The sequence below is a fragment of the Diabrotica virgifera genome, chromosome 9 (assembly GCF_917563875.1).
Source record: "Diabrotica virgifera virgifera chromosome 9, PGI_DIABVI_V3a".
NCBI lineage: Eukaryota > Metazoa > Arthropoda > Insecta > Coleoptera > Chrysomelidae > Diabrotica > Diabrotica virgifera.
The window spans coordinates 24,549,343-24,572,917 of record NC_065451.1 but is presented as its reverse complement, the minus strand read 5'-3'; the positions used below and the strand labels follow the sequence as shown (position 1 = coordinate 24,572,917).

General features: G+C 31.7%; 1 protein-coding gene across 1 annotated transcript in view; it reads right to left on the bottom strand.

The window, feature by feature from the left end:
• LOC114324319 (uncharacterized) overlaps window positions 1-23,575 on the bottom strand; it is a 903,318-nt gene that overhangs the window by 218,631 nt on the left and 661,112 nt on the right. The window contains exon 5 of the mRNA XM_050661074.1: window positions 792-1,121. Within this exon, the coding sequence (XP_050517031.1) occupies window positions 792-1,090 (299 nt within the window). The 5' untranslated portion in view covers window positions 1,091-1,121. The remainder of the gene's footprint in view (window positions 1-791; window positions 1,122-23,575) is intronic.

Genomic DNA, 23,575 nt, shown 5'->3' with positions numbered 1-23,575 from the left:
ATTTAACAAAAGAAAAATGTCACAATACTACACTGAAAACTTCTGTTTTCAATACTTGCACAAAATTTTTTACTGCGCAGGACGGTGATCGTTACATGGACGGTTTCTCGTTGTGTTGGAAAAAACCTAATGTTATAATAAATGTTGTGGAAGTATTGAATAATGTAAACCTCCCAAAAAATATGGCAAGGGATCTATAAAGAGGCTGACACCAAAAAGACAAGGGTGTGATGCCCTCAGGTAGAGAGTGCAGGCCCAACTAAAACAGATCAGCCATAAAAAAACCTTTTAACAAAGAAAAATGTTACAATAAAACACGGAAAACTTTTGTTTTCAAACACAATCCACAAAACTTATTATAACTCTATGTGTTATTAGTGTTTTATTGTGAGATAAAATGAACTTCCATCGCGTAAACTTCCATGGTCGAAACCATTAATTATTAAAAAAAAGGCTTCTAATAGTATTTCTAAATGAATTAAAACATAATAATTTAAGACTTAGCAGAGAGTTCTTAGGTTTCTCTTCACTACTCAAAAATGTTAAATTAACATTAACAGACATCGTGACAATAAACTATGAAATGAAATGAAATCGTGGGTATTTGACTATGCATAGTTTCAGCTGGTAATCTGAAAGCATTATAAATATTCCAAGGGGGTACGTAACAGGCTAACGAGATGAATTATGTACGAAATAGTTCACGTCAATACCGATAAAATCTATAATGTAAAGAAAATATGATGAAATATTTAGATGAAATAAATAAATTATCAATAGCAAATCTTTACCTGTTTCTTGGACTTCTGTCAAATTCTGGTGCCAAAGTTGGTCTATTGGTCCGCTCTGGTTTCAATTTGTCTTTCAAAGTCTGTGTTTCTGATATGTCAGGTATGAGAGAATTCCTTGGACTTCTGCTAATTTCTGGAGCTAGCGAGTTTCCGAAATGGCCTGGCTCGGCCGGACTAACGGCAATACTGGCTCTTCTGCCCGGACTCGGAGTCCCGGACGTGAGTCCTCGAGTCTGAGGGGAAGATGCCGCGCTTCGGGAAGCCCTTCGTCGACGAGATGATGTACTGCGAGCCAGCATTTTCTAATGGAATTAATTACATGAAGTGTTTCTGAAAAGAAAGAGAAAGAGTTTCTTTATCATAACTTATTTTAAAATTGGTTTGTTAAATTTGAATCAATACTTAAACTTATTATAACAGAGTCCTTTAACATTGTATTTAATGATTTCAACCCTGTGAATCAACTAACATTGGAGGATTACTATTACATCGGCAACTCCAATGCATAAGGTACTGACAACATCCCCAAGAACTGCGTAAAACACCTCCCACCGAGCGCCACAAAATACCTGGTGAAAATAGTCAACGCTGCTCTCCAACTCTTCCTCATCCAGCCTCAAAAGTCCACGGCTGAACATAGGTCTCCTCCTCTCGTTTCCAACCCAATTATCCTACGCCGCTCTCATCCAGTTTTTATTTAGCTCTCTTACGTCGTCAGTCCATCTTGTAGGAAAAAGAGCATGTAATTATTGTATAACATTCCGTTAACTTCTAATCATTTTTATTGTTATGCGATTTAAATTTTAATAATGTTCTGTTATTAAATTCTACTTGAAACAATTACTAATAAATATTTCGTCTTTCACTGACGTCATCACAAACCTATAGATTAGCAGACCTGTACGTTTTGTACCTTGTGTACTCCTGGCGGTAAACCCATGAACCGTATTGTGACATGGTCGGCGTAGAACGGAAAATAAGATATCACTTTGGTCGAAGCCTTCAACCGAATAAGTACCTAGTGGCAGATAACCTATCCACGTAAAAGTGGCGAATATTTCATTCTTGTTTCAAGTCATAGTATTATTTTGAAAAGAAACTATCCAAGTTTATTACGTATGTGTTTCGTGGGCTGCAGAAACGAGGTTGGAGGTTCGCAACAGTGAGTTGTGGTTTATCTGGTAAATGATTTTTTTTAACACGCTACTATAACGCCATATTTGTTTTTTGTCTTATTTGACGTCTTCAAAAAAAATTTTACTATTAAATCTTGCAGTGAGCTTATTAATTCAGTCTGGTATCTTTTAACTATTTCATTGTATGTAATATCCACTCAGAGGGAAAGTATTTTGTCATAAATCTTATAAAATTATCTCTCTTAATTTGTGGGGTTATGTTACATCACATATTACCCAATTCCAATTTTATATATTATAATCATGAAGTTCTGAAACATAGTAAATTCCGTACATCATATCCACCGATTCTGTTCCGATATTTGGTATTTTCATAAATTCTTACACTACTTTGGCATTATTCCATATCATTTAATAACTATACTATTTTTTATGAAAAGCTATTTCCAAAATAAATATATTCAGCATTTAAATTTTAGACTTACTTGTCTACATATTATCGAGTCAAGGCCATTTTATATGCCAATCTTATGACAAGGTCACCAAACAGTCTAGTGGAAGATTGTTTTTTCCTTTCTAATGAGATAGCTTTTTCTGATTCTTCTTTATTCTAAATAAAAACTTCCTGATTTTTTTTTCTTTCTCTGACTTTTCCCTACATTATTACAAGGAAGTAAAACCAGGATTCTATTTTTTTTTAGCCACTGGGGAAAATCTTTTAACTACTCCTACCACCTGAGAAGGACCGCTTTTCGACCAAGTCACCTAGGGGACAAGTACTAGAGGAACATGTAATTTTTGTTCTTCATTATCCTGCATTTTGGAGAATTGCCGTGTTACGGTTGACTGCGTAGCCCCATTCTGTGCTTAAGACTTTACTGAGAAGTAGTAAGGAAAACTTGTGGGGACATTATCAGGTCAATCGGGTTTGTTTCGGGAACTTTTTATATTTAACAGTGCAATAGTTATCTACCTATACCAGTACACTTATACACTTATTTTTTTTTTTATAATATCCAGAACATTTAAGTAATTAACATACACATAATTCAATAGCGCTCCCACACCTGTATGTCTCTTTGTAAAAGAGGATAATTTGGGCCCAAATAACCTTTTCCCATACAGTAGTTCCTTACATTTATTTTTTATTAATATTATTAGACTTGTTTCCCATATTTTGCATATAACTATATATATATTTTAATATTATTAGCTTGTTTCTTGTAATTTAAATTCCCAATCTGTTTGCTTAACTTAAATTCATTTGTTATTAAATTAAATTCAATCCCTAATCCCTATCCCTTCAGGATAGCTATTAGTTTTACTTGGTCATTATTAAAAACCACGAGTAAGAAAAAGGATCTTTATCATCCAGGACTGCGTTGGTTCAGTTAGGTGTTGCCTATTCAACTCATTGAGTTATATATATTTAAACAAACTGGAACATGAAGTAAAAACCACTTCTATGTAAAAGGTATATTTACTAAAAATTTTTAGAATCCCAATGGATTCAATAAAATGAGTTCATCAGAACGTTTTCAAACCTATCGGTCCATCATCAGTGATTTGAATACTTGCAAAATAGCCCCAGAACCAAACAATGGTTGTGATTATAAATAAATCTACATTATGTTGAAATAAATTTAAAATGGCTAAACGCCGATGTTAAAGGATTAAACCTCTGGGAACATGGTGAAACTCTACCCGAGGACCCAATCAACCATCTTCGGTCAACGATGACTACTAAGTTACTATCACAACCATTGTTTGGTTCTGGGGCTATTTTGCAAGTATTCAAATCACTGATGATGGACCGATAGGTTTGAAAACGTTCTGATGAACTCATTTTATTGAATCCATTGGGATTCTAAAAATTTTTAGTAAATATACCTTTTACATAGAAGTGGTTTTTACTTCATGTTCCAGTTTGTTTAACTATAAGGTATACAGCCAATCCAGGGAACTACCCCTTTTTAGTTTATATATATTTGTATGGTTCATCCTAGGTAGGTATTTTAGTATTGATTTCTTGTAGTATTTAACGTTGCTGTACGTATTACAATCGTACGATTATTTGGTGAAGGTTGTTGTTTAACCTTAGTGTAAGTTGGGGGTACGCTCCATATAAGAGCTACCCCAGTACTAATGTAATTATAGTTGTATACTTATATTCAGATAAGTAGTTAAGTCAAATTGTCATTTTAGAGTTACATAGGTTGTATTTTTTCTAACTCAGAGGTTGTCAATAATCTAGGTAGTTATATTTTAATAAATATTTATTTGTTTGTATATCAATTATTTTTTTTCCCATTTTTGAATTTAATAATTTAATATATTGAATAATTTACAGCAGTGTAAGATACCTGGGAGTTCGGTCCATCCCTACTTCTGGCGCCCGCAATTTAGTCTATTTATCTCTTATATTTTTCTATTTTTATTATATTAATATTTATTCTATCTATTTTATAAGTCTCTCTTTTTATATTCATATTTCTGGTTCTAGTCATCATCCCTCTTTAGTTTAAGCTACTGTTCTTCGACAGGCATGCAAACGAGCCGTACCCATCCTTGAGTGTCAAGTCATTCTCTTGCATTTCTTGCTAGCCAATTCTATTTAGTTTGCCTCTGTCTCCCCATACTTCTATTATCAGTTCCTCACCCACTCACTCATTTCACCTTAGCATTCTAGTTCTACAAATACTACTGCAAAGTAGTATTTTTGTTACAATTGGCTAAAAAAGGAAAAATATGAAAAAGTAATACAAATAATAGGATTAGATATAAGAAATAAAAGAGAATTAAAAGAAATAATAAATAGAAAAAGACAAAATGAATGGGAAAATTCAACAAAATCTAGACGTTTATACAATTTTATACCAATATTAGAAAACATTCCAAATTATTTTAATCCAAAACAAGGTTTAGTACACTTTTTAACAGGACAAGGACCGTACCCAACATATTTGGAAAGATTTAACTTAAAAGATGATGCATATTGTGAATGTGGAGAACTAGGTACACCAGAATATATAGTGTTACATTGTGAAAATACTATAGAAAATGAAGAACATAGAGAAATGAGAAGAAGATTAGAAAGAATTGAAATAAGCGATATATTACAAAATGAAGAATATTTTGGAATATTAAACAATCTAACAGAAATAATATCTAAAAAACAACAAGAAATCTGTAATAATAGAAGAAGACAACAAATAATCCAACCCTGATGAAGTTGAGTAAGATAAACTTAAAATAAATAAAATAAAATATAAATTCAAAAATAGATACACTCGGAAAAATTAAAGAATACCCATGAACGAACATATAAAACACGCTGTATTTTCCTGTCACCGTGTCACAAAGAAAATTGCCCAGCGCAAGTACATGTAATAATAATTATTACATGTATTTGCGCTGGCCAATTGTTTGAGTGACATGGTGGTAGGAAAATACAGCGTGTTTTATATGTTCGTTCATGGGTATTCTTTCATTTTTCCTACTGTATTTACAATTATAATAATAATAACTCAATATAAAATAAATAAATAAAAATAATAAATCAATAAATATTTCATTAAATTAAAAAAAAAAGACTACCAACTCTCTTCTGAAAATAGAGTAGAAAATATAGTCTTTATAACTTAGAAGGGAGTTGATGGTACCAAAAATATTTATAAATGTATTTGTTTGTAAATGTTTGTAATGTAATTAATAGATTATGGCAAATTAGTTAATAAATTGTAAAAATAGATTTAGTAGTTTAGTAAAAAATGTAAAAATATAAAAAAATATCTGTAATCCCATCAGGAAAAAACGACCTGGATTAGTCACAAGAGGCCAGGTCATATGTAAAAACAATAAATAAATAAATAAATAGTCCATCTTGTAGGCGGTCGACCGACGCTTCTCTTGTCTTCTCTTAGCCTCCATTCTAATAACCTCTTTGTCCATCGCCCATCTGTCATCCTGGCTATGTGTCAAGCCTATCTCCACTTCAACCTGGCTATCCGTTCGATGACGTCAGTCACCTTTGTTCTTCTCCTGATTTATTCGCTTCTCATTTTGTCTCACAAAGTTATTCCTAACATTGATCGCTCCGTTCTTCTCTGCTTGACTCTTAGTTTGGTAGCCGAGGCTTTAGTTAAGGTAAGTGTTTCTGATCCGTACGTCAAGACTAGGAAGACGCACTGATCAAATACATTTCTCTTTAGGCATGTGGGCAACTCACGTTTAAAAGTTTCTCTCAGTTTTCCAAATGATGCCCACCCAAGGCCGATTCATCTCTTCTGTTTATGAGTCTGGTTATCCCTGCCAATCGTTATTTCATGTCCCAGGTATTTTTATCTATCTACGAGTTCTATTTCTTTTCCACCAATACTGATGTTCTGGTTGGGTAGCAAATTTGTCATTATCTTTGTTTTCGAGATGTTTATATTTAAACCTACATTTGGTTACCTAAATTTAAACCAACAGATAGTTACCAAGGATTCTGCACTCCGACTTATAGATAATTTTCTCTGTCTACATATAGTGCAGTCATTAAAAGTGGATATGAACTATTACATCCGATTTAGTTGAACCTTCATCGATTTGCATGACAGTTGGTGAGTGGTTAGAGGATATCTCAAGGAACAAAGGTGACATGGTGCCAACTTGCGCTTTTACCCTAGGGGTGGATGCCACCCCTTTTCGGGAGTGAAAACTACTTTATTAAACATAACCCCATAATTCGATAGACGGACAAATTCTAAGGAATATTAGTTATATAAAGTTATAGTCTGGGCAAATTATCGGAGAATAGGCCATTCTTGGAAAAAGTTATTTACCAGCAATTTTATTGCTGAAATCGAATCTTATGAGAGTATATATATTAATAATATAGGTATGCAAAGTCTGCAGATAGTGTGCTACTTTTTTATAAACAAAAGTGCGCCGGAAAATCGTGTTTTTTTCAATTTTTGCTCTATAACTCCAAAGATTTTAACTTTACACCAAAAACACCCAAATAAATATTCACCGTAATTAAATTTTGCATAGAGACGTGTTTTTCCCGATTTACTTCGATAAAAACTTTCTCCGGAAAATGCGGGTTTTTCCAACAAAATTTTTAATTTTCAACTAAAATTTTAGATAAGTAATTGCTTATCAATAACAACAATTGAATTGTTAATTAAAAATTTACGGTCGCTTTAATAACCACAATAATTATTATGATACATAAGAATCACTATGATTTTTGTATAAAAAGACACTGTCCCTATCTAATGTACTTTACAGAATTGAAATTGGAAACAAATAGAATATTTCGGGAAATATTAAATTAAATTAAATCATGAAAACGGTATTGGTGAAAAACGGCAGGATGCTTCTTTCAAAAGAAAAAAAAACGCTCATTTAAACGCTTCTTTTAATGCTCATGAGTGGTTCCTGAGATACAACCGGTCAAAGTTGACCGGCATTTACGACAAAGATATAAACAATAGGATCATAATTTTCAAATCGTTACCTTTTTATTTTTGTCCTCTTTCTCAACACCAATTTTTATATCTTTAAAATACTGATAACATATATTATTAGAATAAAAACTATCGATATTACGAGTGCAAATTGCCAAAAATAGCAAAATTCCAATCAAAAATTAGGTTGGAGAAAATGTAATCTCAAAGTTCAAAATCGGTATACGTTAAAAAAATGCATTTACTCTGATTCCCATGAAGCAATTTTCTTCATTTTTTTGTTCCCAAGTAACTCGAGTAGAGCCATCTAACTAACGCATCATTAAATGTTAAAGTTGCTTTTGTTATTATCTTTTGTTATATTATTATTTTGTTATATAAATTAATTGATTTATTATCACAAATTTTTTTAACTTTTTTTTTATATATTTTATTCTGGCCTTGGTTCAGAACCTATTTTTTTAACTTGTTTAAATAAATATGGTTTAAATAATGATACAGCTTTCAAATGAGAATATTTGTGTTTTTAAGGTCAAAAAGGTAAACTTCTAGTAAATTTATCTAAAAAAAGTCTACAACTGGAAAAAATATGTAGTTTTATTTTCTTATAAATAAACTAATTTATTATAACAAAACAAAAGCAAGTTTGACATTTTTAATAAAGCGTTAGTTATATGGCTCTATACTTGAGTTACTTGGGAACAAAAAAATAATGAAGAAAATTGCTCCATGGGAAGCCGAGAAAATGCATTTTTTTAACGGATACCGATTTTAAACTTTCAGATTACATTTTCTCCAACCTAATTTTTGATTGGAATTTTCACTTTTTTCACTATTTTTGGCAATTTTCACTCGTAATATCGATAGTGTTTATTATAATAATATATGTTATCAGTATTTTAAAGATATGAAAATTGGTGTGGAAGAAGAGGACAAAAATAAAAAGGTGACGGTTTGAAAATTATGATTCTATTGTTTATATCTTTGCCGTAAATGCTGGTCACATTTGACCGATTGTATCTCAGGAATCGCTTATCAAAATTAAACGTTGTTTCTTTTAATAGAAGCGTCCTGCCGATTTTTTACTAGTACCGTTTTCATGATTTAATTTAATTTAGTATTTCCCGAGATATTCTATTTGTTTATAAGCTAAAAAATTGTTTATAATTTTAAAATATTCATGAGGCCGCTTAAATAGTCCAATTTTAATTCTGTAAAATACATTAGATAGGGACAGTGTCTTTTTATACAAAAATCATAGTGATTCTTATGTATCAATTATTGTGGTTATTATAGCGACCGTAAATTTTTAATTAAAAATTCAATTGTTGCTAAACTGTTCATTCAGTTTCCATCGGCTTCTGGAATTATAATCTATATGGAAAGAACTTTTACAATACCAAGTTATTTAATTATTGATAAACAATTATTTATCTAAAATTTTACTGGAAAATTAAAGATTTTGTTGGAAAAACCCACATTTTCCGGGGAAAGTTTTCATCAAAGTAAATCGGGAAATCACGTCTCTATGCAAAATTTAATTACGGTGAATTTTTATTTGGGTGGTTTTGGTGTAAAGTTTAAATCTTTGGAGTTATAGAGCAAAAATTGAAAAAAACACGACTTTCCGGCGCCATTTTGTTTATAAAAAAGTAGCACACCATCTGTGGACTTTGCATACCTATATTATTAATATATACACTCATACAATGCGAATCCAGCAATAAATTTGCTGATAAATAACGTTTCCCAAAAATGGCCTATTCTCCGATAAATCTGCCCAGACTATAACTTTATACCTACCTATATTATTATATTATTAATATATACAATCATAAGATTGTATTGCAGCAATAAAATTGCTGGTAAATAACTTTTCCTTGTATTTTGATAATTAGCCCAGAGTATTATTAAAATAAATCAAAACTACTTGAGTTGTTAAAGGTAAAAAATTTTTATTTTTCGTGAGAAAAATTCATGTTGTTAACCGATTTTTCATTTACAATAAAATACAATATTTTCAATTGCCCAACAACTCAAGACTAATTTCATTTGACGTAAAAAAACTTTTTCCTAGTATTCCTCCTACAGAAACTTTTGTTTTAGTTAAAAATCTTTTTGACCATAATAGTACAAATCCGATCATTGCATCTGAAATTTTACACCTTCTTGAAATTTGCATAAATCAAGACTATTTTGAATTCAATAATCAAATATACACAAACAACAGTGTAACACTTATTATGGGTAATCCTCTTAGCCCATTGCTATCAGATATGTTTATGAAATAACTTGAAACAACAACTTCTAAACATCTCGTATTTAAAAAGTTCTTATATTGGTGGAGATACGTGGATGATATAATAGTATGCTTTACAGGAACTAACAGACAACTTGACCAATTTCTATCATACATTAATTCACTTCAGAGTAATATTGAGTTTACAATAGAAACAGAACAGAGTAATTCCATAAACTTTCTAGATGTAACGATTACCAGACTACACAACAAACATGAGTTCTCCGTATATCATAAACCTACCCATACTGACATAACTATACACAATTCATCATCCCATCCTACACAACACAAATTAGCAGCCTACCATAGCATGATACATAGACTGACAGAAATTCCCATGACAAAAAATAACTTCGAGATAGAACTACACATTATTGAACAGATAGCAGTAAACAATGGCTATAACGAACAAACAGTTAACAAAATTTTAAACCAAAAACTCCATAAGAAAGCCCTGAAATTAGTGTATCCACCACCACAGAAAGAACCCAGTACCTTCTGCTTTCTCATATATACTGGCAAGATAACAACAAAAATGGCCAGATACATAAAACAGAAAGGAATAACACCAGCTTTCAGAACTAACAACAACTTAAGCAAATGTATTAAGAACAATAAAAGCCGAAAGAGAAAGCAACTACAGAGTGGTGTGTACAAACTAACTTGTGGTGACTGTCCGAAAACTTACATCGGTCAAACTGGCAGAACCTTTGAAAAACGGATAGCAGAACGCAAAAGGGCTTTCAACAATAGAAAAACAGACACTTCTACATACGCACTTCACCTTCTAGATCATAATCACTCTTTCAATGAAGAGTTTCAAATTCTGCATATTCAAAATAAAGGCCTTAAGCTATATTTTTTAGAATCTATGGAAATTAATAAATTGAAAAATACAGATATAATTCTGAATGCCCAACTCGAGACAAACAGCTCCCCACTCCTCAACCTCTTCAGTTAAAGACTTAAAATGGCAAACACATTGTAAACTATATCACTTGAGAAAGCCACTCTGCCGAAACAGCTGTGGTCATATAGTTGTAATAAATTTTGTGGAAGTATAAAAAACCAACGTTTTCAGTGTTTTATTGTAAGATAATATTTTATTATTTTGCCTTGGTACAGCCAGAATTAACTATCTTCGAAATACACCACAGGCGGCTCTGAAGATACTGAAAAGTAGAAACCTAGGTCAGCCGATGGTGAAGCCAATGTCGATGATATTGGTTACAACAAAAGAATAATCAATACAGCATACTTTTTTGTAACTGCGAAGTAATATCTTTTGGACACCCTATACAGAACAACACTAACATAATATATTGACTAATTCAAAATCAATTTAACCATGTATTTATCGTCTTTGTAATTATTTTGTCACTTTAATGTATTTACACATGGTAATTAATATGTAACACGATTTATTTGAATTAGTGGATGGTGTCATCGCAGACAGGAATCGAACATCATTAGCGATGTCGACAGTAATGAACTTACAGCATTATTAATGTTATTACTAACACAATAGAGTAACACGCTTCTCACCAATGGACCGAACAATAGGATTTCGTGGTTTCAACCCTTGTCAAATAATTTTGTAAGGATAAATGCTCCGTAGAACTTAGCTAGAAATAGAAATCCTAGAACGGAATATAAATGCCGAGGTTGTAATTGGATAAAAATGACAGACAAAAATATTTTTTTTTATTATTAAACGCTTTTCTTTACTTCAATAGTTTTCATCAAATCTTTAGACGTTAATTTGACTGACTTTTCTTCAATGCAAATGAATGAAAATTTGCAGACATATGCATTCGCGGGAACAATACACGAATAGTCAATCAAAGTTTTTTTATGTTTATTAATTGTTTAAATAAAAAAAACTAACGATTTTTAATGGAAAATGCCTTAACTCTCTTGTTCTTACAATGTAGAAACTTGAAACTTTTACGGATTGTAGCTAATGATATGAACTATACATAATTTCACTTTTTACGTTAATTGTATACGTTTTGCTTCATAAATGAACAATAAAGTTTCAAATTTTGAACGCTCATATATTTGTTTATAAACTGCGCGTCATAGAAAACGGGCACCCTAAAAAATGGGTAATTTTTGAGTTCGCGTATCTCCTAAACCTGTTGTCCGATTTAAGTATTTTTTTTAATATGTTATAGCCTTGTTCTTTGTCAATATCCATATAATAATATTTTTGCTAAACAGTGTAAATTTTCATTGTATACCGGGTGTACAAATCAAACTGTGTTTTTTTCTCAAAGTTCGCAACACCCTGTGGAATATCCTAGCATTTATAAAATACTGAAATTAAAACCCAACTATAGCCTCAGGTTTTCTCAACATTCTGTTTTTTGATTCATTCGCTTATGTTGGATAATACAAAAGTTAGGTACTTTAATAACTAGCCATGTTCTTTTTCAATACAGAGTGTTTTTAAACAAGTGCGACAAACTTTAAGGGGTAATTCTGCATTAAAAATAGTGACAGTTTGCTTTATAATCGTATGTCCACAAATGCTTCGTTTCCGAGATACGGGATGTTGATTTTTTTCTTACAAACTGACGATTTATTTATTGCTTTAAAACCGGTTGAGATATGCAAATGAAATTTGGTGGGTGTACATTTTTTGACATACAATTAAGAATTTTATATTCACCATTGGCGTGCATACGGGTAATATGATCGATCATATTACCCGCATGCACGCCAATAGTGAATATAAAATTCTTAATTGCAAGTCAAAAGATTCGCAATAACTATCTCTTAAAACCTACCAAATTTTATTTTCATATATCAACCGGTTTTAGGGCAATAAAATAAATCGTCAGTATGTAAAAGAAGATTTAACATTCCGTATCTCTTAAACGAAGCATTTGCGGACATAAGTTTATAAAGCAAACGGTCATTATTTTTTCATGCAGAATTGCCCGTTTAAAGTTTGTCGCACTTATTTACAAACAACCTATACTGATGAAGAACATGACTAGTTGTTAAAGTACATAACTTTTGTATTATCCAACATAAGAGAATGAATCAAAAAACAGAATGTTAAGAAAACCTGAGGCTATAGTTAGGTTTTAATTTCAGTATTTTATAAATGCTAGAATATCCCACAGGGTGTTGCGTAATTTGAGAAAAAAACACAGTGTGATTCGTACACTCGGTATACAATGAAAATTTACCTGTTTAGCAAAAATATTATTACAGGGATATTAACAAAGAATAAGGCTCTAACATATTGAAAAAATCACTTAGATCGGACAACAGGTTTAGGAGATAGGCGACATCAAAAATGACCTATTTTTTAGGGTGCCCGTTTTCTATGACGCGCAGTGTATATAAATCGGCGTTTATTCGTGTCAAATTTCAATACGATACGAAACAAAACTTCAACCAAAACTCAAATTAAAAAAAATCGTGTTTTTATCGTAGTATTTAGTATTTGTGCTACAATTAACATTAGAATTCGTTTTGTCGTATTAATTAATTAAACGCTTTTCTTTAGTTCAATCGTTTGGGTCAAATCTTTGGACGTTAATTTGACTGACTTTTCTTCAATGCAAATGAATGAAAATTTGCAGACATATGCATTCGCGGGAACAATACACGAATAGTCAATAAATTTTTTTTTATTAATTGTTTAAATAAAAAACGATTTTAACGGAGAATGCTTAAATTCTCTTATTTTTTACAATGAAGAAACTTGAAAATTTTACAGATTGTAGCTTATTATATGAACTATACATAATTTCACTTTTTACGTTAATTGTTTACGTTATGCTTCATAAATAAACGATAAAGCTTCAAATTTTTTGCCGATTCCGACTACTTTTTATGTTTGTACCTTAGATTAATGAAAACACCGAGATGTAACATGGTTCATTGCGCAGCGTGCCAAATTCTTCTTTATCCCTACCTACGCTATTCCACCAATTGGAGTGGACATTAGCATCGTATCGTGACGAGAACCGCCGATAATGTTCGAAGCTCATATTTTGTTTCGTGCCGTTGAAGGTTAACGCAAGCAATTAAATTGTGAATATCAAAATAGTTTCTGTTTTTTTTTTTGTGATTTTAGTGTCAAAATGAGTCGATGTATTGTAAAACAATGTGTATATGTTACAGTTCAAGTTGATTCTCAGTTAGAGTTGACTCCAACTAGTTGGAGTCAACTCCAACTGAAACGAGCAGTAAAAGTTGATTTTAAAAATTTAAATCAACTTTTACTAGTTGGAGTTGACTCTTCCTAGATCGATTCAGTAAATGTTGATTATACGAGAATCTCAAGTGCATTTTTGATGAGTGTGCGTTTCTTTGTTTTGACCGTTTCAACTACTTATTAGTATAGTCTGTAACGTCGCCCCCGTTAGGTAAATTATTCTGATTCGATTTTTTGCACAAACTTACTCAAAGAAATACATCCGTATAACAATCCTTATAACAAATACACAGGGTGTCAAGCGGTACCGCGGTCGAAAAATTGTTTAACCAATTTCAGTAAAGTCAGTCAGTAAAGTGACTCTTTATCGAACGAGTCTGATATTACGAGCAGAGGAACAGACGCGTTCGATAAAGAGTATTGAGGTGGTGCGTACAAAATTGTATCGTTAATCATAAAAAACATTAAGAGGATCGGTACGTATTTTCGACTGCAATGCTATTCAAATGGGGATTCATTTTTTTCGAATGCTGAGAAAACTAATAAGTATTTTTGAAAAATTTAAACGCAGAATGAAAGATCACGTTATTAGCCCTGAGATCCCTGAGAACTTCTATAATGTTTATTTTAATAAGTTACAGGGGTGAAAAACTAAGAGAAAATTTAGTGTGATTTTTAATTTCAAATATATCATTCAAAATAAACTTTTTATTTATTCTAAGGGACTTTCGGCCCTCGGTAATAATTTAGTCTTTCATTCTGCGTTTAAATTTTTCAAAAATATTTATTGGTTTTTTCAGGATTCGAAAAAAATAAACACAATGCCGTGGTAATATTTTCCAAATCTATCTTTGTCTTACAACGCACTCAGCCGAATATAATATTGTCAGTCAGACACTGACAATCAGTGACAATTTTAAATATTTGACATTGCATCGGGAATATGTTGAGTTATTGATTAAATATTATTGAAATATAGTGTATTTGATAAATAATTGATTTAAGACGTGAATTTAATAAAAAGTTATTTATTGTATATTATTTGTGGAAGATCCAAGCAGAGAATACATCAGGATAATATATTCTGTGATCCAAGTATTTTGTTCTTAAAGATGTTCAAAATTGTAAGCGTTCCATAACAATATATTATTAAAAAATTACTTTAACACTTTTCTTCTTTTCTCGATTGAGTATTAGTCTGTGTTGTACAAATAAATTATTACAATCACTGAATACATAGTTAGTGAAAAAATTATCAAATTTATTAACTGAATTAATAATTTCCAATTATAAAAATAACAGTTATCCAAGAACATTCAAAACCCATCTCTTTAAATTATTGATGACATTTTCAAGTAGAATGACATTCTAGTAATGTTTACATATCCATACCAGTGTGAATTTTACTACACGTAATTTGCCGTGTAAAGACAGAAAAAGTAGGGATACACGTAAAATATTTGCGAATTATGTACCCATAGCCTTAACACTTACAACTTTGAGGAAATTTTTTTAATTTTAGACGAAATAAAAAATTCGTATGACAGTACTGACAGATGACTTTTGCATGATGGCCGGTTTTGATGTTTAATCGATAGTTATCAATATTGTATACCTACCTAATTACTAAATCTGTAAAGTTTTGATTTATTTTGTATGAATATAATTGCGAAACACTACAGAATTTTACTTTTTCACATAAATTTGATTAATAATAAGATAAATTTTGTACAATATTTTTAATAATTAAAGTAAATAAATTTTAATTTCACTCAAATAAATAATCGATTGCTGCCATTGACCACTTACATTCAATCTCGGTTAATTTGATTAATTATCGCGGCAGGTAAAGTAACATTCTTCTTTCAATACAACAAAGTGTTACTTTACTGCCGAAAATGAGGGCAAATGAGTACCATAATGAATGATTTTAGTGAAGTTTGGCGATAAACAATGATTTTAAACAAATTCGCAAAAATACATAGTTTTTGCACTTCGTACAAATTTTTTTTAGATCCGTTGGGCCTTTTTTTCTCTAAAATTGACTGTTGTCGAGTTATTAGCGACTTAGAATTTGAAAAACGCCAAAATAATCATTTTCAAGGTTTAATAACTCGGTTAAAGATAATTATTGTGAAAGTCGAGCGAGCGGCCGTGGAGTAACGGCATAATCGCTGGCCTCATACGCCAGTGCACGTGGGTTCGAGCCCTGCTAAAGACAAACCATTTTCATTTTCAATAATGACACGAGCCGTCTCACCGTGCCTCGGAGAGCACGTTAAGCAGTCGGTCCCCCTGGGCTAGTGTACATCGACACTAGTTACTTGAATCAGGGTTAAAGATGTAATTCGCGCCGGAACTGTCCGAAAGGCAAAAATGCCATACGATATTATATATTATGAAAGTCAGAAACTAAAAAAATCAAAGATTAAAGCTACCTCTATAAGATCCTGAAGAAATTTTGGTCATTATTTCATTAATAATATATTATTTTTAATTATCAACAATGAGCGCTAACCCTGTATTGAGGCGCCGTCAATGTGAGTGCGAGTGAGATTCACCATTGGATGGCTGGAATGGTGCATCTCTTTAGCACTCACCATTGACGGCCGCCTAATACGCACTTAGCGCTCATTGTTAATAATTAAAGATAAAGCTTAGTAATAAAATAATGACAAAAATTTCTGCTGGATCTTGTAGAGGGGGCTATAAACTTTGATTTGGTCACTTTCTGACTTTCATAATAATGGATTTTAACCGAGTTATTAAGCCTTGAAAATGGCTATTTTCGCATTTTTCAAATTTTAAATCGCGTATAACTCGATAACAATCAATTTTAGAGAAAAATCACAAAATACCTTTTTTTGCTCAGAATAACCCAAATGATCTAAAAAAAAATTGTTCGAAGTGAAAAAATTATTTTTGTGAATTTGTCTAAAAAAATTGTTTAAAAAATAAATTATCGATCAAGGTACTGCCTGGCACCCAGTAGATTTGTTATAAGGACCTCTTTTTTAGTAAGTTTGTGCAAAAAATTCGAATCAGAGTAATTTACCTAACGGGGTCTAGGACGTTTCATCGCCGCCGTTTCGATGCCGCCAGTTCGATGCCGATGCCGGCCGATTCATCGCCAGTCAATTAATCGCTATCTGATATATTTCCGAATTTTCAAATGTTACAATTATTAGTTATTTTTAGTATTAATTAGGAAGTCTAGGAAATTCGAGATATGACGGCGATGAAATGGACCGGCGATGAACCGGCGGCATCGAAACGGCCGGCGATGAACTGGCGGCATCGAAACGTCCCATTCCGACCTATGGGGGGCGACGATACAGTCTAGACTAATTTGAACATATTCAGTAATATTTAATTTCTAGAATCGGCTGTTTGTGTGAATCAGAATCAACTTTTACTAAATGGCATTGGGAAGAGTATACTTTTCCTAGTTGGAGTCTACTTTTACTAGTAAATGTTGAATATAAATCTTCATTTTATATTTATAATTAACTTTTACTGAAACCAGCCGTTAGAGTTGACTCCAACTAGTTGGAGTCAACTCCAACTGGATAATCAACTTGAACTGTAACATATACAACAAATCTAAAGTATGCCGACGTGATAAAAGAAGTATTCATTTGTTTACGTAAGTATTGAACAGTATTTAAATTCAAATGCCGCGCCGGTTTGTTTACATTCGACACCAGGGCCAGGGTGGTATTAGGCCCGATTGTTTGTAATTGTAAAAAGTACCGAGTTACTTATTTTAGCATTGTATTGCTTTGTTTATTTTTTTTATATATGTATATGCTCAAGATGTCGTAGTCTGTTAGTTGTTTATTATAAATATATATTAATGCAATGTAATATAACTTAAAAAAATATTACAAAAATTTAGACACCATATTTCATCAAACTTCTCACATAATCATTATAAAGGGTGATAAAGTAAATAAAGCATGTAAACATAAGTTAGTCATTATTACTGATTAATACAGTTACTTTTGATACATTACTTTAATTTGATGGTGTATAATCAAGAGTGTGTGATATTATGGATATGTAGATTATGGAGTTGACTTACAAACGGATTGTCATTCAATTGCCAAGGAAGCAATAGTATTTATGTTAGTATGTATTAATAGCTCTTGGAAACTTCCCGTAGGGTATTCCTTAATTGATTTATTAACTGGCAAACAAAAACAAAATTTAATATTACAATGCTTAAATTTGGTAAATCAATCTGGTGTAGAAGTGATATCACTGATATCAGTAACTTTTGATGGTGCATAAAATAATGTGACAATGGTAAAGGAGTTAGGGTGTAGTTTTCAATTAAATTCATTAAAATCTACATTTACTTTACAAAATTCAAATAAAGAAATTGCAGTTCTGTTCGACCCGTGTCATATGATAAAATTATTAAGAAACACACTAGGAGATAAACTAATTTTAGTTGATGATAATGGTGAAACTGTAGAGTGGAAATATATTAAGGAATTAAATAAACTCCAAGCGGAAGAGGGGGTTCATTTACGAAATAAACTTAAAAAATCTCATATTAATTATAAAAAACAAAAAATTAAAGTAAGGTTGGCAACACAATTATTTAGTAACTCTGTGGTACATGCTATTGAATATTCAACACAAGTTTTACAGTTACAACAATTCAGTCACTCTGCTGCTACGGTCAATTTTATTCGTATCTTAAATAATTTGTTTGATGTTTTTAATTCTAGAAATATGTCACAAAAAGATTACAAAAAGCCTTTAAATGCAGAGAATTATATCAAAATAATGACTTTTTAACCGAAACTGCTGAATATTTAAAATCATTAATTTTAGTTAACGGGGTAAAGCTTTGCGAAAGCAAGAGAAAAATGGGAGTTTTGGGATTTCTATTTTGTATTAATAGTCTTCAACATTTGTACAAACAATTAGTGGAAACAAATTTATTAGTGTATATTCCAACCTATAAATTAAGTCAAGATCAGAACTTTTTTTGGGTTAATTAGATCAATGGGGGGTTATAACAATAATCCAACTGCTAAACAGTTTAAGGCAGCTTATAAAAAAATGTTAAAACATTTAGAACTAAGGGATAGTTTTAAAGGAAATTGTATTCCTTTAGAACTGATTACAGTTATGGCTCCTGAAAAAATAATTAATAAGTCTTGTGGCAGAGAACGAATTGTTGAAGACGAATGTGTTGATGAAAACGATGACATATCCAATACGAATTTTATATCACTTCAATTAAGGAACTTATCATTTACACATTACAAGAGAGAAGTTATTATATACATTTCAGGATATGTCGTTTATAAAATATCGAAAATTTTGAAATGCGAAGACTGTGTAAACGCATTTATAGGAGACCGAGCAGACTTGTTGACATCATTCATCAACCAAAGAGATACATTAAATTTAACTTATCCATCCAACGATGTTGTTATTATTTGCTCTACTGCCGAAAAAGTGCTACAGTGCCACATAAACATTAATAAAAGTAATAATGTTAATATTGTTAATGTCCAAATATTAAAAGAATTAACAGAACAATTATTATTTAAGAACTTAAACAACCATTTCAAACATTATTCCTTTTTAGAGTCACATTATTCCAATTTATTAAAATTAATAATTTTCACCTACATTAACGTCCAAATTCATCATTATAATAAAACAATTATTATAGATACTAGTAAAAGTAAAAGAATTTTTCATAATAAAATGACATTATTCTCTGGACAATGAAAATATTTTTTAGTTTTTGATAATTGATTATTTTTATTGTAAAACTTTATGTTGTTTTTTGTGATTAGTCAATACGATTAGTGTAATTAGTTAAATAAGTGTATATTAATTTGTGTTATATTCGGAACTAATTCAATAAATATTATTAATTATTCTGAATCCAACTCTGTTTCATTTATGTAGAAGCTCCCCACCCCTGGAATTCTGTTTAGAAACATTCGCGCAGCTATCTAAATAGGTTCATGTTACATCTCGGGCTTCTTAAATCTATGGTTTGTACATCATATGTTTTATACATATTTTAATAAACATGACGATATATTCTAATGTTTGAAAAGTGTAAGAGTAAAAAAGCAAAAAATACAAAAATATGAAAAAATATTAAAAGATGAAGTTTTCGATCCTAATAGCATTATTAATAATATTTAAAATATATTAAAATATTACTAAAAGATTTTTAAATTGAAAATTTATTGGTCCATTTCCTTGGTAACACTTCCAAGGCTTCTAAAATTTGCAAGCCAAATGGATGCTGAAGCGAAGAAGACAAGAGGGAATTCAAAAAACTTACAATTCACGACCCCGTCTGTTCAGCTGGTAAATTTCAACAGAAAATGGACCTAGTTACTCGAAGGAGTAAAGACCGATATAAAAATAAAATGAAAATTCATCTTTTGAAAATTTTATTTTTAATTCAGTTGCAATGCGAAGGCAAAACAATCTTACTTTTCAATTAGAATGCGGAGCGTAGTCCAGTCCTCTGAATCGCGATTTTCGGCTCTTATTGGAGCCTCATCGGAGAGAACGTAGGCTTGTTCTCCATACCCCAATTGATCAGCACCGAGAGGTTTTCCCACCCATTGCAACTGAAGTTAAAATAAAAACATGTTATAATAAAATAATGCTATTAGGATCGAAAACTTCATCTTTTAATTGCCAGATGACGCTAGTCACCTAATATTTTCACTTCAGTTGCAATGGGTGCGAAAACCTCTCGGTGCTGATCAATTGGGGTATGGAGAACAAGCCTACGTTTTCTCCGATGAGGCTCCAATAAGAGCCGAAAATCACGATTCAGAGGACTGGACTGCGCTCCGTATTCTAATTGAAAAGTAAGATTGTTTTGCCTTCGCATTGCAACTGAAATAAAAATAAAATTTTTATTTTATTTTTATATTGGTCTTTACTCCTTCGAGTAACTAGGTCCATTTTCTGTTGAAATTTACCAGCTGAACAGACGGGGCCGTGAATTGTAAGATTTTTAAATTCCCTCTTGTCTTCTTCACTTCAGCATCCATTTGGCTTGCAAATTTTAGAAGCCTTGGAGGTGTTACCAAGGAAATGGACCAATAAGTTTTCAATTTAAAAATCTTTTAGTAATATTTTAATATTCTTTAAATATTATTAATAATGCTATTACGATCAAAAACTTCATCTTTTAATTGCCAGATGACGCTAGTCACCTAATATTTTCACTTCAGTTGCAATGGGTGGGAAAACCTCTCGGTGCTGATCAATTGGGGTATGGAGAACAAGCCTACGTTTTCTCCGATGAGGCTCCAATAAGAGCCGAAAATCACGATTCAGAGGACTGGACTGCGCTCCGTATACTAATTGAAAAGTAAGATTGTTTTGCCTTCGCATTGCAACTGAATTAAAAATAAAATTTTTATTTTATTTTTGAAAAAATATTTTTAAGAAACGCTTTTCATAGTTATGAGTAGACTTAGGCAAATATGCAAATTGCATATTTTGCATATTATGCATAAAAAAGGCAAACATTTCCAATTTTGCATATTTTTATATAAGTGTGCATAATAAAATGCATATAATTTGAAATTTCGGTTGTAACTATACATCTCTTTATATTCAGATAATAAATGGCTTGGAAATCTCAATATTTTATGTCGTTTTATAATATTTCTCAAAGCTCAAAAAATTCTCAGAGGTGTAAGACAGGGATGCATTCTCTCCCCACTACTGTTCAATTTATATTCAGAAAATATCTCCCAGGAAGCTCTTGAGGAATGCGAAAGCATTCTACCTAGGTCAATAATATACGATATGCGGATGACTCGGTCTTAATAGCAGACAATATAGAAAACCTCCAAAACCTCCTTAATGAAATTGGAGAACATAGCGAGAACATGGGACTTAGCATCAACATAAAAAAGACGAAGTTCCTTAGAATCAGCCGTCAATTATGTCAACATCAAAATGCAAGACTAGCATATAACAATAAAGATGTAGAGCGCGTAAGAAAATTTAAGTACCTGGGAACCTGGCTATGTAAAGACTGGGTGTCGGATATGGAAATTAAATGTCGGATATAAAGGGCCAGAAGTGTATTCATGAAATTCAGAAACGTCTTTACGAACTCTGACTTTGACCTGAACCTATGACTAAGATTCACGAAATGCTATATATGGTCGTTGCTCCTATATTGCATGGAAGCATGGACTTTAAAAATAAACACAATGAATAAACTATAGGCATTTGAGATGTGGATTTATCGACGAGTCCTTAAAGTTCACTGTCCTTAAGCTTCTGCAAACCTTAATTGAAGCAAAGATCGAAGAAAGAAGGCGAGTGGGCAGGAAGAAAATATCATGGCTCCGTAATGTCAAACAATGGACAGGGCTAAGAAACATAGGAGACCTAATACATACTGCAAGAGATAGAGAAAAATGGTCAAACGTGATCGCGAACATCCATTAGTGGATTGCGTATGAAGAAGAAGAAGAATTCAAGGCAAGATTCTAAGAAAAAAAAAGGGAAGAAGAAGAATATTCCGGCTTAAGAACTTGAGGGAATGGTTTGAATGCAGTAACGCATAACTATTTAGAACGACAGTCAACAGGGTCAGCATAGCAATAGTGATTTCCAAACTTCGGTAGAGGATGGAAGTAAGTACAATAGGTTATGTACAATTTATTATTGACAAGTTATAGTACTGGTATTAACCACTTTATCAGCAACTTTCGAGAACCCCTTTATCGGTATTTTTCTGAAATATTTCGTTATCGCACACACTCACCTGTCAACTACTTGTAGAACAGGCGTTTTGTTAGAAAACTCTGCAGTAGTCTTTGAAGTTTAGTTTTTACACGATTAGTGTTTCTTTTGTAAAGCTATATACAATAATTATTAAAGAGATATTTTTTGTTTAACCACGTCTATAGCTAAGTCAGTTATACAAAGCTATAGTCCAGAAAGCCACTGCGCATCCGCTAGGAAAAATATTCCGATACTGATTTTTTGCACAATCTTACTCAAAAAGGACCCCTTTTAACAATTTTGCATGTTGCCAGGACCAAAAGTAGGTCAAAAATTTTTTAAACGTTTTTTTTTGTTTTTTTACTAAAATTATTCTTTTTGCATGAAACAAAGTTTTTTTAGGTTTTTTGGTTAATTTCAAACAGAAAAGGTCTTTAGTGACTTTTCTCTAAAATTGATAGTTTTTGACATATAAGCGATTAAAAATTGAAAAATTGCGGAATCGGCCATTTTTAACCTTCAAAAACTATGTGAAAAACTTAAAATTTGAATGTTTCCAAGGTAGGTAGATATTCTTTAAACATCGATTGATGAAATCCCGAAGATCTTTGTGCAATACATTATTCAAAACTCCTTTGTTTTTTAATTTCTAATCACGCGTGCGCGACACTATTTTCCACCCTTGCATGTGTATTACAGAATGGTGCAAATGAAAGGAATACACTCGTAAAGCGGCGACTTTAAGGAAAAAACCCGAAACAGGTCGATTTTTATTTTTAAGTTATGATATTGTGGCATGTACAGTCGGAAAAATGAAAGAATACCCATGAACGAACATATAAAACACGCTGTATTTTCCTGTCACCGTGTCACAAAGAAAATTGCCCAGCGCAAGTACATGAAAATACAGCGTGTTTTATATGTTCGTTCATGGGTATTCTTTCATTTTTCCTACTTAT